We start from the raw sequence: 16,136 nt of genomic DNA, 5'->3' as shown, positions 1-16,136 counted from the left end.
CGGTGTGTATGAGCACGACAGTCGCGATCGTGACACGGGCGGGTCGCGGCCGAAGGCGGAACATGTGACGGTGTGCGGACGGGGCGAGCGAGACGTGCGAGAGACGTTTGCGATAGTCGTAACACTTTCGAGGTCTCGATCGTCAAACGGTGATATCGACGACGGTAACGGTACGTCTTCCCCGGTATTATGGCGCGCGCACGTTGTCGTGGAACAATGTGAGGAACGTCGCACGTGCATCTTTCTCTCTTTCTCTCATCGTCCTCTCCCGCGGTTGCATAAAGAGATCTTCCGGCCACGAGGTGGCAGTTTGACTCTTTGCGCGTGACTACCGCTTCTGCCGTCGTCGTCGCGCTCGAATGTGCCGCAGGTCCCATTACATAAAAAGAAGCAGCGATTAGGCGCGTTAAGATAGTCGTTATCCCACGGTTATGGCGTTATGTAACCTGCGGTATGTGCGCATTCCGCGGGGATGCTGATGCCGGTGGCAGACGGAATAAAATAGTTATTATCCCACGACCGATCCGCGGCTCCGATTTCCCCCAGGGTTCTCACGCTCGCCTACGCCCACTCCGAAAATTGATATTCCGCCGAGGAGCGAGGAACCGCCGGCCGAGAGAGAGAGAGAGAGAGAGACTAAGGTACATCCCTCCAGTAAGAGTCTGGCTCATCTCCGGCTTTTCGATCAAAAATGGCGTTTGGTTTGTTACTAGAACGTCTTTATCTGTATAGAGATATGTCCACGATGTATCGAGTTCAAGGACATTTTCCTCAGAATTTATACAAGGTGAGGCAATAACTATTACTATCTTGAATATCTTCGAAACTGTGAGAGTAAAAGAAAAAGTTATCGAATAGAAATTACACGGTACAGAAGCGGTCGCCTTACGGTTGTAACGTTTCTTTCTTTTTGAGCAGCTTAAAAATTCTGAGGTCACTTTTGTTTTTTTTTTTCAATGGAATGATATGGTTTTTTTTTTTAACATAAATCGACCCCTGTATTCATTCTGTGTATAAAAATATTAAAGTAAAATCATCGAAAAGTGAATATTTTTCGAGATATTTTATTTTTTATCCTGACATTTTTCAGCATGATATGAAATATCTCAAAATAATCTCACTTAACGATAACATCATCTTAACACTTTTACATGTAAAATAATATTCCACGGCAGGTGGAATTGATCATTGTAACCAAACATATTTATAAAAATATTTTAATTTTCCAAAAATTAATTTTTCCTTCATTTTATTCTTATTTATCTCTCATCTTGGAGTAACATTTAGTCACAAGTAGATCCCATTTATTGACAGTCCTCAGTTCCGCCACCTTGGATCCAATAAGAAATTAGACCAATCAGTAGTAAGAAGTCGGAGATGAGCCGGAGCCTTTTACTTGAGGGACTCTACGAGAGACCTTTGCCGAGAGACCTCTGTCCGCGAGTGCTCCTCCTTCGGAGCGGTTCCTTCTCGAGGACGAGACGGTGAACGGAAGAGGCGAAGAGGTCGGGCTTGCTGAGGAAGGGAAGGAAGCCCCTCCGGCGGCTCCGGCGAGTCACTCTAGATCAGACTCGCGCTCCCGCTAATGACTGTCATTTAGCCGGTGTCGTCCGCGTGTCCTACAGCGGGTCCCGACGTCGCGCGCATAATCTTTTCAATGTCCGACGGAAGATGGATTCGCGGTGTCATTAGCGACGTGTCCCTGTTCAGCTTCATCTCGGTTCGACTTCTACGTCGTACGACTGGCTCTCCTTCTCTCCCCCCCCTCCTCCCCTCTCTTTCGCCCTTTACTTCTCTTTTTCGTCTCTCGCGCCCGTGGAATTCCTCGTGCGACTCCTCCACCTTCGCCTGACGTTCCTCGGCGCACCACCTCCGCTTCCTCAGCTCGCCCGCCTTCCTTCCTCGTGCCGGCGGCGCGCAGTGCGCCAGGTGTGGTCATTAATTTCACAGCGAGGTGGAAAAAGGTCGGCGGGTACCGAACAAAGGTACCGAGTCGTTCGCTCATTCGTCCGTCGAAGTGAGGGGGGAAAATGAGGATCTTTGCGAGACAATTACTCGCGAAGGTGAAATAAGACCACGGCGGTGTGTTACAGCGACGCTTCTCGTCGGACGACGGATATAGCCGCGCCGAGAAAACGTACGAGACGAGTAGCGGAACGAATGTGGGAGAATATCTGAAATTTCCTTACACTCGCGTACATTCTTCCGACGAAGATAATGAGGATTTCATCCGGAGGATTCCTCAAATAAGGCGTATTTAATCCCCGGGTAGAAGTGTGTGTCTAGTCGGCCTGAGTCGAAAGCTAATAGATGAAAGCTAATAGCTAATTCGTGGCGGGCTAGATTGAATTTTCTAGCTCGTTACGTTCGTTCGTTGCCGGCTGATTATTCGCTGATTATAAAATGTAGAATTGTTTTTGTGATCTAGCCGTTGCCCAACGATTGCACACTGATGGAAAATTATAATCACTTTCGGCAGACCATATCCGCTTTTTTTTTAACCACAAAAATAGAAGAACCATTTTTCTAGTAAATATATGTACTATAGTGTTAGTGATAACAACCTTAAATACATGTTGCTATTACTATAAGATATTGTTGAAAGCAACTAATTATGATATTCACCTGGTCACTTCTTTTGTTTAACAATCAGCTAACTTATTTATCTAGCCATTACCTAGCCAGAGCTGGGAAAAATGAGCGCTCCATTACTGACGAATAGCGACGTTAGACACAAATTCACTAACTCCCGCGGCTGGATACCCACGATGCTCCATTTCCACCAAGATCGTTCAAAAACATTAAAAATGTTCAGCGATCGAAAGAAAAAAATAGCGGCTACTCTGCGAGGTCAATCGCGGTTCGGAGCGGCTTGAAAATTCGCGGCCGCTCCGAACTTCAGCTGGAGCCCTTCGAAGAGCAATCGAATTCACGTCGGCGATCATTTTCCCGGCGGCGGGCTGCTGCGCCCTACGAAATGGCGTTATTTATATGCATACTTTTTACGATGCCGACAGGTCCGGTGGCTCCTCCAGCGCGTCAAGTGCTGGCACGGGATCATCGACCGGTGGAGGTCCTGGGAACCCGGCAGGAGGCGGCAGGATGGCCGTCATCGGTGTGACCAGGAACGTACGGCTGAGGCGTCGCGGTAACGCCGGCTTCGGCTTCTCGTTGCGGGGTGGACGGGAATACGCAGCCGGGTTTTACGTCAGCGACGTCCAGCCGGGCGGCGAAGCGCATCGGAACGGGCTGAGGGTACGCACTTTTGAGAGATCGCTGCCTAATTTATTTTCTTTCTCTCTCTCTCTCTTTCTCGCACGCGACCGCCAGCGAACGACGCGCGATAATCACATTTCCCGGCTAACAGCCTCGGCACTCGACTCATGTCGCTTTCAGGTAGGCGATCAGATCTTACGGGTGAACGGCTATCCGGTGGAGGACGCTGTGCACCAGGAAGTCGCGCTGCTGGCGAAGAATCAGCAAGTCTTGGTGCTCAAAATTCGAAGTAACTATCTCGTCTCAGTATCTTAATTATCTCGAGCCGCGGAGAACCACGGAATCGTAAATCAGTTCTCCGCGCGAGTTCTGTGCGCGCGAGATAACACCTCGCGCGCGCGCGTCTCGGGAAGAAAATCAAAATAATTAATAACAGTAGTGCGCGCGCGCGCGCGCGCGCGTGCGCAGTAATCTCTATCTCGTTGCTGATAGCGAGAACTTATGGCTTTCGATTTGTATTTGCAGGCGTAGGGATGATACCCGTGAAGGAGTAAGTATCGAAAGTTAATTAAAACCTTGCGCGGACCCCTCCCTCCCTCCCTCTCTCACTCTCTCTCTCTCTATCTTTCTCTCCGCGCGTACACGCATCCTCTTCCCGCGCGCTCGCATTCGCGCGATGCACATCCTCTCTCGTTTTACAAAAATCCTTTATGATTCGCAAAGCAACCCGAACGATCCGGTTACCTGGCACATGGTGCAGCAACAGCAACAGCAGCTGCAGTACAACGAAACTGGTTTAGGCGGCGTCCCGAGCGCAGAAGTCAGAATTCGGATTCTCGTCGGCGAGAAGGGTCGCCTGGGCTGCGGCGTTTGCCGAGGCATCGTGCCTGGTCTTACTGTTCAGGTTGACAGCATCTTTCAATCGATAATGCTTATGTATAGAAAAGAGCGAGTTGCCTTCTCGAGATTTCTCATCCCACGTTTGAAACACTTCTCTCCACTTCGAGTACAATTCAAGAGATCGCGCTGCGCGCACTCAGAGAAAGAATTAGCCGTAGAAGGAGCAGTTAATGTCGCTGTTACCGCAGCTAAATTTATTAGCCGAATTAAGGCGCTACAGAGTAAACAATATAGTTGCAGCAAATGCATTTCACCTCTAATAGCCGATGTCGCTGCCACAGCGGCTAATAAATTTCGCTGCGGTAGCAACGACGTTGGCTGTCCTTGTTTCAGCTGCCACGACTAGAATTTATCTCTTACGTCTGATTCTTCCTTTGAATGTACCATTTCTGGGGAAAATTCAATTCTGTATTGAGGAGAAAGTGCTTGAAATCTTTACTTGATATAAAATTTATTTCATAGAAAGAAAAATAGGATTTATTCCACAGAAGTAAGGTTTGTTTCAATTAAGTCATTTATGTTTTCAAGATTTATTATTTCCGCGCGAAATAAACCTTACATCCCGCGAATACATTTTTCAGCATTTCTCAATATACATCCGAATTTTCACACGTAGTCCTCATATATATATATATATTTTTTTTTTAATGTACGTAGAAAAAAGCGTTAATAAATAATTATTTCAATACTCCTTGGCAGTTTTTAACTAAATTGTGTACCTAAATTTAAATGTTAACTAAGAATGAACCGAAAGTGAACAACCGATCGAAGCAACACGGTTTATTCATTTACAAAATCGAAATCCGACATCCGAGACTGGAATAATTTTGTTCATTAACGAATATGGACGTCCAGGGTACGAGGGAGGGCGGGCCGGCGCGGGCGGCCGGTCTGAAGGCCGGCGACGTAATAATCTGGTGCAACGGGCAACGACTCACCGATCTGCCGTTCGAGAGGGCCATCGAGGTGATGCGCAGTTCGGCGATCCTCGACCTCGTGGTGCAACGACCTACGCCCAATCACCTTTACGACTGTCCCGAACCGCTGTGGACGCGCGGCTCCAGCGGTTACGACTCCGAGACGTCGAGCGTGGTGGCCGCGAGCCCGCCGCCCCAGCCGAACAATCCGTCGTCCTCGCCGCAGCACCAGGACGGCAGGATGCAGCATCAGCGGTATCCACGCGACGACGCCTGCAACAGGAACGGCAGGTCAGGCGTCACAATCTAAACGACTCGCAACGGCGAAGGGGGGGACGAAGGAGGAGCGGGAAAAAAACAAAGCGAGACAAGAAGAAGCAAAGATAAGAAGGAAATGCGCGATCGGCGCGCTTCCGATCGCATTAATTCGAAATCGCGCGAGACATTAATAAACGCGTGTGTGTCGATCGCGGATTTCTCAGGATGGGAGCGGACGAGCGACACGAATGACGGGCTGCGAACGTCACGATAATCGAAGCCGCGTTACCGATTGCAATTACCGATCGTACCGGCGTCGTTTATCATCGCGCAAATCGGTTTCGCGACGCGCAAAGAGCGACCGTGCGACTGTTATCCGTGGCGTTATCCGTGTACGCGTAGACGCGTGCATGTATATATACATGTGTACGTATGCATACATCTATACACACATCGCTGGCCGGTCGCGAGCCGTTATCGGGTGCCATCAATGAATTTACACCGGGAGAAAGTCGGTCCATTAATAGGACATTTCGCGATAGGGATCGCCAGAGTCGGCCACTGCGAATTCCTTGTCGCCACGTAAACATTCATCCTGTTCCTCGTTCCCCGCTCGGCCGCTCCGCAAAAATCACCGTCCCGCGCGAATTCCGTTCTTTAGAAATCGGCACGACGAACTCGCTTGAGTAATTGGCCGCGCGGACACGTATACATACATACATACATATATATATATATATATAAATTTGATCTTGATTTCCGGGATACCTTGCAGAATATGCTGTCCCCTCGCGCTGTCTACCAGCAGCTGCAGCTCCTCCTCGGAATGGGCGCACGTGGAGCAGGTAAAGAATCAATATGAAGCATCTTCCGGCGCGCAGTTGCGTTATATAGAACAAACTTGAGAAAGAAAGACATCTCTCGGCCGTATGTCATGCACGGAGGGAAATAATTTCGCTGCGAAATTACCATTGCCACTGCATATTCGTTGCGACAGCAACGATTAGTTAATTAGTTGACAAGTTAACAAATTATTCGTAAAGGCAAAAACTATAATTTGTTCTTAGGACACGTTAGCTGTTAGAATAAAATAATGTTTTCCTCTACTCACTAATTTGTCCTCACAGAAAAATAATCCGTAAATTCAGCAAGATAATCCGGCGCATGGTGATTGGTATTCTTAAACAGATCGTTTTGCTGTTCACATAATAATTGATACACTAAGAGAAACAAATACTTAAAAATTTATTTGTGGGATATAAAGTTTACTTCACGGAAATTAACCTTATTTCTATGTGAAATGAGCCTTATATTCCACAAATAAATTTTTAAGCACTTCTCTCTCAATATGGATTTTGTCGCGGCATAAAATTTGTCGTGCCGTGCCGAGCAAATTATATTTCTCCGTGTGTCTTTTCTGCCTTTCGGAAGAAACATTACAATTTTCGCTTTCAAATTGTGTGCCGAGGGTAATTATTTTAAAAATCGTATGAGACTCTTCGAAAGCGACGTATCGTAAATCGCGTGTTTTTAATTTTGGTGTATCCGTAATCCTGCATTGAATATTAATCAAATTATATATTTTCCATCGTACATGCGCGCAATCTGTCTGCGAATTGCGATTCATTTCCGGCACGAAAAACGCGACGTAAATAATATCGAAGCAGAGATGCGGACTGGGCATCGAAAGTTGACCCCGACTTGACGTGACCGTTTTCTAGGCGCCGGAATGGACGCGAAAACCGAATAACACGACCGTAATTCGTGTTAATCAGAGCTCGAACCAGAATCACCGGCCTGTACCGGGCGGCCAGTATCATTTCAACCCGCGCGGCAATTACGAGGATGACATCGACAACGAGCCGCTTTACGATCCCGTGGCGCCTAGAATCGACTACGAGGTGCACGATTTCGACGCGAATCCGCGGGACGAGGCTAATCGGCGCTTGGCTTATCGGCGAGATAACGTGCGGCAGCAGGACGTGATTTACGACGGGCCCGCGGACGACTTGCCCATGTATCACGGCTCCAAAGTAAGAAGCTTCGTAAGATCCGATTTTCGAGTCGTTTCTCATCCTTGAGAGACATTCGCCCGGTTGAACGGGATCAGACAGACCGGCCGAATGAAACGAAACCTGATTAGTATTAATGCGCCCGGCGAATGATTCTGCGTCCAGGAGAACGGCCAGGCGGTCGGCAATCGATTGGCAGACCTGCAACTCATGCAAAGACAGAGCGAGGCCGAAAGGAAGACGATAACGACCGTGGAGGTGCATCAGTCAGTTTGTCCACCTGCACCGCCTCCGCCGCTTCCTTACAAATGGCCAGCAGGTTTGACGACTTTTCTCTCGCGGCGTCATTAGAATAACAACTGGATGCGGTATTTGCGAACGTGAGCCAACGCTGCGAACGCACGTCGCGTTGAAGGAAGTAGTTCTTAGCTAACGATCCGTCCAATAGTTTTCGAGTCAGGCCAAAGTCCCTATCACGTGATTTCTTCGCGAATAGATATTTCTTCACTTAAAATGCATCTCGTAATATTCTCAAGATTGTCATGAAATAATTCCATTATATATGACGGTGATAATTAAATCATTAATGATAATGCTAATTAAATTAATAATGGAAAAAAGAACACAATGTAAAAGTCCATCAAGAGCCAATGTAGAGCTGTTATAGCGAAATAATTCAAATATATGAAACTAAACGTTAATCATTTAAAAAACACCCTTTCAATGCTTAATCTCCACAGTTGACCAATGATTTTAGTTTCTCTTTAAGTACCACGTTGAAAGATTAATAATGTTGTCTATGCCTGATGTTCCGTCGCGGAGCCTTCAACGTTTTGTATCATTACATTATACAAATATCATTCTGCATATCACGCAGACATCGTTGCAGAGACGAAACCGATGAACGCTATGGGCATGCAAATGGGCAGCACCATGTCGATGGGCAGCACTGGCTCTACCGAGACCGAATCGAGCCTCGAGTCGTCCTGCAGCAAGGACTCCGCGTCGACATCGTCGTCGCTGTCGACGTCGTCCTGCGAGCCCGCGTCCACGGTTTCTTACGGATCGGCCACCGGCGGTTCCAGCAGCGTCGCCAGCAAAACGGAGACTTCAACGGCCGCATTCGCGACGGCGCGTAGCTGCGCCGCCAGGACCTCGCCGATCGCCAGCACCGACCTGAGCACTGCCATCACACAGGAGTTGCAGAGGCGAGCGCAACAGGTACATCGTACAGGTCCCGGTCGTTGGACGAGACGGAGGTCGATGTTTCTCGGGTCTTCTTCCGAGACGACCTCGCGAGATCGCGAGTGAATCTTGCGGATTCGGGAGCGAAATTCATCGTCATTTAGGAGGTTGTAACTTAATAGAGGGGAACGAACGGTCGAGGGTTTGCAAAAGTCAGCTCGAAATCCCGGTCATCGAAAGATAACAGATAAAGCCTGAATGATGTCTGAGACTGAGGATCAAATTCGAACGACGCGTTTCTATCGCAACGCACGCGCGTTATCAATTATATCGAGATCGCGATATTTGCCATTTTTCTTTTCTTCGTTATCCGTGGAACGTGTTCTCGTGATTTCCCGCAGATCTCTCCATTCTCGTTGACCGTGATATCTGCGATTAGACCGTTTATCCACGGTATCTTTTATCCTAGTTTTTCCTCACGTCTATTGCGATAGAAAAGTTACGAGTATTATCGACGAGTTGAAGAGAATACTCCAACCCGTATCGAGATATAATGAGTTGCGAAAAAAAGGATTTAATCTCTCTCGTCATTCATCAACAAGTGGGGAGGGTCATATTTTGTCTCAACATCGAAAATAAATTTCTCGTAACTGTAGTTCCGCGCACTTCGTAAAAAGTACTTATCTCGACAAATTACACGGGAATCGAGAACAAATGACGGCTTGTAATCCGTTCGTAATTGCTCTCGCTCGATGTTTTCAAGCATCTCGTGATCGTGACTATATTTTATCTTGCTCATTCATTAACGTTACGTATTACCTTCTTCCCCTCCGCAGAGAATGAACAATGCCGCTAAAGCGGAAGCGCTAAAGGAAAAAACCCCGGACAATCGCAAGCCTCAGAATCCTGAAACTCTAAGGTCACAGGAGCAAAAAGTCACGCATGATAAGGTCAGTCGATTATATTGTTACCTCTTTATAACTAATTCTTCATCATTAATAAATGTCACTTGCGTATTATTCACATGGAACGCAAAATGTAATAATAATTACATATAATAAGATTTTTTAAATTCAAACCTTTTTGATTTGTATATTTTATATTATCATTTTGCGTCGAAAAAAAGCCTCTCTCATTTATTGCGAATTTAAAGCAACACTTTTCCCCGCAGCTGATGGAGGAGTTTAAACGTGCGCACCAAAAGATGTTCAATTCCGCTCAGCAAAAGGCACAGTCCGTGGACCAAGTTTCCGAGAAGGTAAGAAACGATAACCTCGGCTATTAAGTTGTATATTTTAAAAGCATTGTGCACGGGATTAATCTATTGCGAAACGCGCGATAACGCGAGCAAAAAATATTTCGCAAAATTCTATCAGAACTTGCAGGAAAGCGAAGAACTCGCGACAGCTCATTTGCCGGCTTCGTCACGCGCAATTCGAAATGCATGATGTTTTAACTTTCACGCGATAACAATAGTCTACCTGATGCCTGGTGTGCCGTTCAGTGATAAGCATATCTTTGAGACTGATTAGTGACGTAACGCATATTGCACGGTACAACTGCGACCGCGGTGCCTCGGCGCTATACGCGTCGATGCATTTGTTGCCGTACCGTCGGCGAGGAATCAGCACTCGAGGCGCTAATAAATTCAGCTGAAACATAGTAGACCGAGAAATTACATCTCGGCCAATCGAGATAATAAAGATTTCATTACGAATCACAAAGAATAAAGCAAGAAATCCCGGTAAAGTGAAGTAACGCGAAATCGCACATCACGTATGCGTGATATTAATCAGGATGACGAGCGAGAAATGAATGTAATTAACGAACGATAATTAACTCGGCGATCCGGTGATTGCGTGAAAGCACGGCTCGTGCGGAATTTTCCAAAATTACGACCTCCGCTTCTGCATCGTGTTAATTTTATCCTCAACAAAACGTTAACAAAGATATAAAGGACTCGAGCTACGTTGAGAAAAAAAATATTTGATATTTGTAACTGTAATCATCACAGAACCGAAAGAATTATAGTTAGAAGAGCAATTTTTCGGATAATTGTTACTATAGCGTCAGTGATAAATCTTCCTAAGCATCGGATTAATTCAAAAAATATTCTGAATCTTAAGTAAATGTAGTATTTCAATCGAAAATATTAAATTAAAACGAATTTCGGCTTGATTATTCAAATTAATCGAGTTAAATTTTTCTTCGATCAAGTTCACAACCTGTTCTTGGAAGGGCAATAAATTCTTTCGAGTGCGTGATGATGAGCTTTGCTAAATTTCGCGATGGGAATATCCGAAGACCGTTATCGAGAAAACACTCATTGTCGGAGAAAAAAGAAGAAAAGTAAATGATATTTTCCTCCGTGTATTTTTCCTCCTCCTTCCTCGAAGAGGGTTTCGGAGCATAGCTAACAGGCGCTCGAGCAACGCGCGCGCGTGCTCTTAATTACGCAACCGTATAAGCAAGGATCCGCCGGTGCAAACAGATAAGAGCACGAAATTATGAAGAACCCCAGAATAGTCATCGCCGGTGTGGCGCGCTGGCTACGCGCGGCAGTGGTACGTGTGTATAACGCGTGTGTTGCCGACACGTGCGCCCGTATGTGTCCTGTGTAGACACGCATACTAGTCGCGACGTTACGTTGGTATTATTAAAACGACGAGAGATAGCGAGCGGTTTGCACCTTAAAGTCACGTACATTCCGGCGTTTTGTTTCAGTTCTTGTATTACCGCGTGCGAGCGGCCGAGCGATATTTGCGCCAGCCGGTGGAGTCGAAGGAACACGCTTACAAATTAATTAACGATCGTCCGTCAGAGCGCGAGTGCCGCTTGGAATACATATGTATCTCGTTCTGCGCGCTGCGTGTATATATTCGAACATCTCGATCGGCAAGAATATGAAGCGCGAATCAGGAGGTTCGCGGCGATTCACCCGCGAATATTCCGAGTGATCGAAACGGGCCGGCTCGTTTTCGTTGAATTTACGCCGCTTACTGGAACCTCGTTCCTTCTCCCTTCGCCAGGTTACATACCTGCTCCACTCTAAAGGCGCGAAGAGTGCAAACCAGCTCGGCTAAAACCGATCTGATTGTCTCCGGGAGAAATCGTCGAGAATAATAGCGGCGATCGTGCGTTTATAGACCCGCCGCCACACGATAACTCTACTATTGTAGAGTCATCGTCATCGTGTGTATGTGTAGTAACGCATACACACGGACAACATCTAAGTCTAGATATTATTATTTCGAGAGATCGCTTATCGCCGATAAATCACTGCCCGCCGATTTTCGCCGATCAGGTGACGACTCAACTGATTACACAAGCGAGAGGCTTGATTAGCGGTCTCGATTTGTCGGCGGCTCGCCGCCTTATCGTCCATTAATCATCCGTTATCGAGCGCGTTCGCGGATTTAACTACCAGCGGACGGCCGACGGTAATAGCAGTCGCGATTTCGTCGTGCCGCGTAGACGACGACGGCGTGCCTCCGGCCAATCCGCGACGCGAGCAACATCGTCCTCGTCGTCGCGTTTTCCTCCTTCTTTTTCATTTTTTCTTCGCTTCGGCAGTTTTCCTGCTGAATTGCGGTGGACGTGCAAAATAATAGGGGGGGAGGGGGGGTGTTACATAAGAGCGCCGGCGACGTAACGCGACGTTCTTGCGCGTGTTTCCTTCAGTTGCCCGACGACGAGTCGTGTCGGCTTCAAGGCGGCCGGCGCATCACCGCGAAACGCGAGGTCGCGCGATCCTGCAATTGTAATTAGCCGAAAATAAGGACACGTGGAGGACGTTCGCGCCTCGCTGTAGCGAAAACTCGTTAAAAGAGGCGTAAACGCGCCGTTAGAGAGAGAGAGAGATTATTCTTTCGACCTACTGACAGCTACGCGCCTCGCAGGAAGTGAATTCGCAATTGTAACTTCGAAAATACTTCCATCGTTGCGGAAGGCACAGGAAGAATGTAATATTAGTGACCAAGTAAATAATACAAGTGAATAAGTGACTAACCGAAGCTGTTCTCATAGTTGGCCGTATATTTCGCGCAACTGTTGAAATAATCAGCTGTAACGGAGAATAATGCATAACTGTCCGTCTGTCCGCCGGGTGTAAAAGTGACCACCGCTAAGTGGAATAGATAATTAATTCGCGAATTTTGAAAAGTGTTGGATACATGACGCGCGGCTAGTTTTGCATATAATTTGCGACACTCGAGCATGGATAAGCGACATTTAAAGACGAATAATGCAGGCGACGTGACGATGAGGAAACAACTGCTTGTCACGATCACGCCTTACAACGTTAGTAAATTGCGCATAAACTATTTAGCACTCAGCCACAATTTCATTTCGGAATTCGGGAGGCCGAAGGCAATTCATCCACGCGTTTATCGTACGATCGACTGACACTTCCGTATCGGTTCATCAAAAAAACACACTTAAAAATCGTACAATGCTCTTCCAAAGAATTAGATGTAATACACGTAATATATACAGAGAAGAAAGTTTCTTGTATTTAATATTGGTTTGACTTGGGTTTGTTCAATATAAACATAATTTAATATCAAATATTATTTTGAATGAAAATATTATTGTTTCGCTAGAATAAACCGTCTAGTTGGATAGAAAAAGCAGTATTATTTAGAAGAAATAATGTTTGGTTTCGATAAAAGAAAAATTTATTTCATCACATATTAAATATTGTTCCACTGAAAAACACAAAGAAGTCCTTTAATATTTTTTCTATGTGACGAGGTGGCCGAGTGGTTAATGTGTTGGACTGCTAATATTTTTCCAACATATAACGTGTTACTTCTAACAATTATTGTAATGTTTGGATGAAAATATAAATGAAATATTTAATGTAAAGAGAAAAAGATATATATATTTACTGTTTGAGAAGCCAAACAATTCTGTTTGTTGAATCAAACATTCGTTCGTTTGCTCCATTCTAAAAGACAAATTTGCTTCAATTAAAGAAATTTTACTAAATCCAAAGAAATCTATTCCTCTGTATACCAAACGGAATATTTAAGAACTTGAAGAAAAAAAAATTAGTCGTCTCAATTTCTAATCTTATCTCTGTTTGCGCCGATTGAGAACGTCATTGTTTCATAAGACGGCTCAGTATATTTGAGCTTAATAAATATCTCGTTTAATTAGCGTATCAACTGATATCACGTACCGCTGCATTTTCAGGAGCAAGAGAAGAGGATGCTCAACGGGACCTCGTCGACAACAACGATGATGACGACGACGACGTCGGCGACGACATCGACCGGTGCCCCGATACCGCCGCCGGCGCCTCCTCTTCCGCTTCCTTCTAAGAATCGTGTAAACGACGATCTGGTGGAGATGCAGAGCATCGAGTCCTTCAAATTGAAGGAGACGCCCAGTACGGTGCCGAAGCCACCGCCGACCTACTTCCCGGTGTCGAATCCGCCCGCGAACGGAAGCCCGCGTCACAGCGGCATCGTAGGAGGAAGCAAGCCCGCCGCGATGTCCAACGGCAAGGACGCCGCAACCAGTCCGGTCGCGGAGCTCGCCAAGACTTCGCCCTCGTCGGTCGCGCCGATCAACGGCGTCCAGCCGGCGAAATCGACCGTCGGCGGCAAGGTGGCCATCAGGATAGGCGCGTACGAGGGCGAGACCAAACAGCCGTCTCGATTAGAATTCTTGTCGCAACAGACGCGCGACAAGAACGGCACCGAGGACGCGTCCTCGAACGGCCCGGTCGTCTCCAGGCTGCAGAACGAGCTCGCGGCGACCCTGCAGAGGTCGAACCTCAGAAGAAAGACTGAAGGGGTAAGCGACACTTGACGTGAGAAAGAGAGAGAAAAGCGAAAAAATTAAATTCTTCTTGGAGAATTTCCACATGGAACCCTGATATCCGTTTACTTTATATAATTATTTTCTGTTTTTAATAAAGGGAGAAAACATACGGGGAGGAATGTACACATTTTTGCGTTTCAGGAAAACCAGTCGCCCGTGAAGACTATTCCCGAAAACGCAGTAACGTCCAGCAACGATACAACGAATTCAGAGCCGAATAAACATTCTCAGGGCAGCGTAGAGAAACTCGCGTCCGCCCTCAACAACAAAGTCACCATCAAAGTGAATCCGGAGAATGGTAGTCGATAAGAGTGCAATGTGCGTTTCGGTCGAAAAGACGTAGGAAAAACGGATCCTCGTACCTTCGTAAATTTTGTACATTTTTGCACGTTCCGCCAACTGTTTCGACTTGATTATTGAAAAGTGAAGGAAGGCACGCTTCCACTATTGGCGAGGTCCTCTCTTTTACACACACGTACGTGTTTTTTATATCTTATTTATTATCGTATTATATACACTTCGAGTAAGAAGCGAAGGAGCTAATTCTTATTAACCGAGACAAGGTATTACGAGACCAGTATTTACCACGTGGTCCCTGTCTTTAAATGTAATCTACTGCGCGATCGCGGCTATGTACGAACCTTAACAGAAGGAAATTCGACGACACGTTGAATTTCTAAATAAAAACGACGATACGTAACACTTGGTCTTCAAAGTGTCTTTCACAATTTCCTAAATTAACATAACCAACACTTTCCGTGCCGCGCAGGCCCGCCGGTGCTAAATTTTCTGTTCAGGTCTGATATTTTTCACCTGTTCTTTTATAACTGAATTGGCTACACTAGTTCAAAAAATGTATATACACATCGAAACGTATAAAACGTACGTAGAAGATTCTCACGCTTCAGTGTGGATGAATTTCTCGAATTAATGCAGCCAATTCAGTTATAAGGAACAAAATAATAGACTCTAAGATCAAACATAATCATGCAGTACCTTAATCATTATTATGGGATACATGTTATTCGATAAATAAGATTACATTTGCGATAGGACAATATCGGTGGCCCTCGGCGACGAGTCACGTAAAATTAACCTATGAAATCCATGTCTTAATCTATGAAATCCATGAGGATCAAAAACTTTCGGAGATTGTAATCGAGGACGGACGATGATTGATCAATTCGTTTCTATTGTCGATGGTTTGTAATTTGATCTTATCAAATTCCGAGTCGAAGGTTAGATTTCACATTCTTCGGATATAAGATTATGTATCCTACCTTGCTGCGACAAATAGTTGCTTACAGCCGTTTTCTGTACGTTGAGGCTAGAAGAAGCAGGCTTGTACAAGAATTATTTCACATCCGATTATCTCGTAACAGAGTCGACCATCGTCGGTTAACGCGCGAATATAAATTAACGCCGCGTTTTCGACTGACTTGAACTTTCCGCATGACGCCATTGAGCGATCGATTATTGTGTCGATTAGGAGCCGACTTCAGGACGGATCACACGCTGAATGTAGCAGCGGGTGACGTTCAATTCTACAATCACAGCGCTATCTCACCTCGTTTGAAGCTCTAAATCTTATCGAAATTACTAACACCAATAAAAATAATAATGAAGAGATTATGAAAAAAGAAAGCTTATTGATTTACTCGCCCATTTATCCACTAATCTTTCGAAATATTCGTTCGTAGATATCAAGAAACAATAATCTATATAATATAATATTGGACATTTTTTATTGCGTCCTCGAGTTCGACGGAATTACAGAGTGAATGCGGAAGCAATATTTCGACTCAAGAAATTTTATTAT

General features: G+C 45.7%; 1 protein-coding gene across 3 annotated transcripts in view; it reads left to right on the top strand.

Moving 5' to 3' along the window:
• Nucleotides 1-15,960, top strand: part of LOC106745604 — a 46,614-nt gene extending 30,654 nt beyond the window's left edge. The window contains exons 2-14 of one of the 3 annotated variants that reach the window (XM_014621361.1): nt 3,018-3,255; nt 3,397-3,505; nt 3,742-3,766; nt 3,940-4,120; nt 4,972-5,324; nt 6,067-6,136; nt 7,067-7,324; nt 7,469-7,622; nt 8,181-8,524; nt 9,325-9,438; nt 9,660-9,746; nt 13,685-14,290; nt 14,459-15,960. In XM_014621361.1, the coding sequence (XP_014476847.1) occupies nt 3,018-3,255; nt 3,397-3,505; nt 3,742-3,766; nt 3,940-4,120; nt 4,972-5,324; nt 6,067-6,136; nt 7,067-7,324; nt 7,469-7,622; nt 8,181-8,524; nt 9,325-9,438; nt 9,660-9,746; nt 13,685-14,290; nt 14,459-14,626 (2,707 nt within the window). In that variant the 3' untranslated portion in view covers nt 14,627-15,960. Of the gene's footprint in view, nt 1-3,017; nt 3,256-3,396; nt 3,506-3,741; nt 3,767-3,939; nt 4,121-4,971; nt 5,325-6,066; nt 6,137-7,012; nt 7,325-7,468; nt 7,623-8,180; nt 8,525-9,324; nt 9,439-9,659; nt 9,747-13,684; nt 14,291-14,458 lie in introns of all 3 variants that reach the window. The other 2 variants (XM_014621360.1, XM_014621359.1) reach the window with 2 other exon arrangements.
• Nucleotides 15,961-16,136: the final 176 nt, after the last annotated feature.

The sequence above is a fragment of the Dinoponera quadriceps genome, unplaced genomic scaffold (assembly GCF_001313825.1).
Source record: "Dinoponera quadriceps isolate SergipeBrazil2010 unplaced genomic scaffold, ASM131382v1 scaffold1476, whole genome shotgun sequence".
Lineage (NCBI taxonomy): Eukaryota > Metazoa > Arthropoda > Insecta > Hymenoptera > Formicidae > Dinoponera > Dinoponera quadriceps.
The sequence above is the reverse complement of the archived record's forward strand: the minus strand, read 5'-3'. Positions and strand labels throughout refer to the sequence as shown.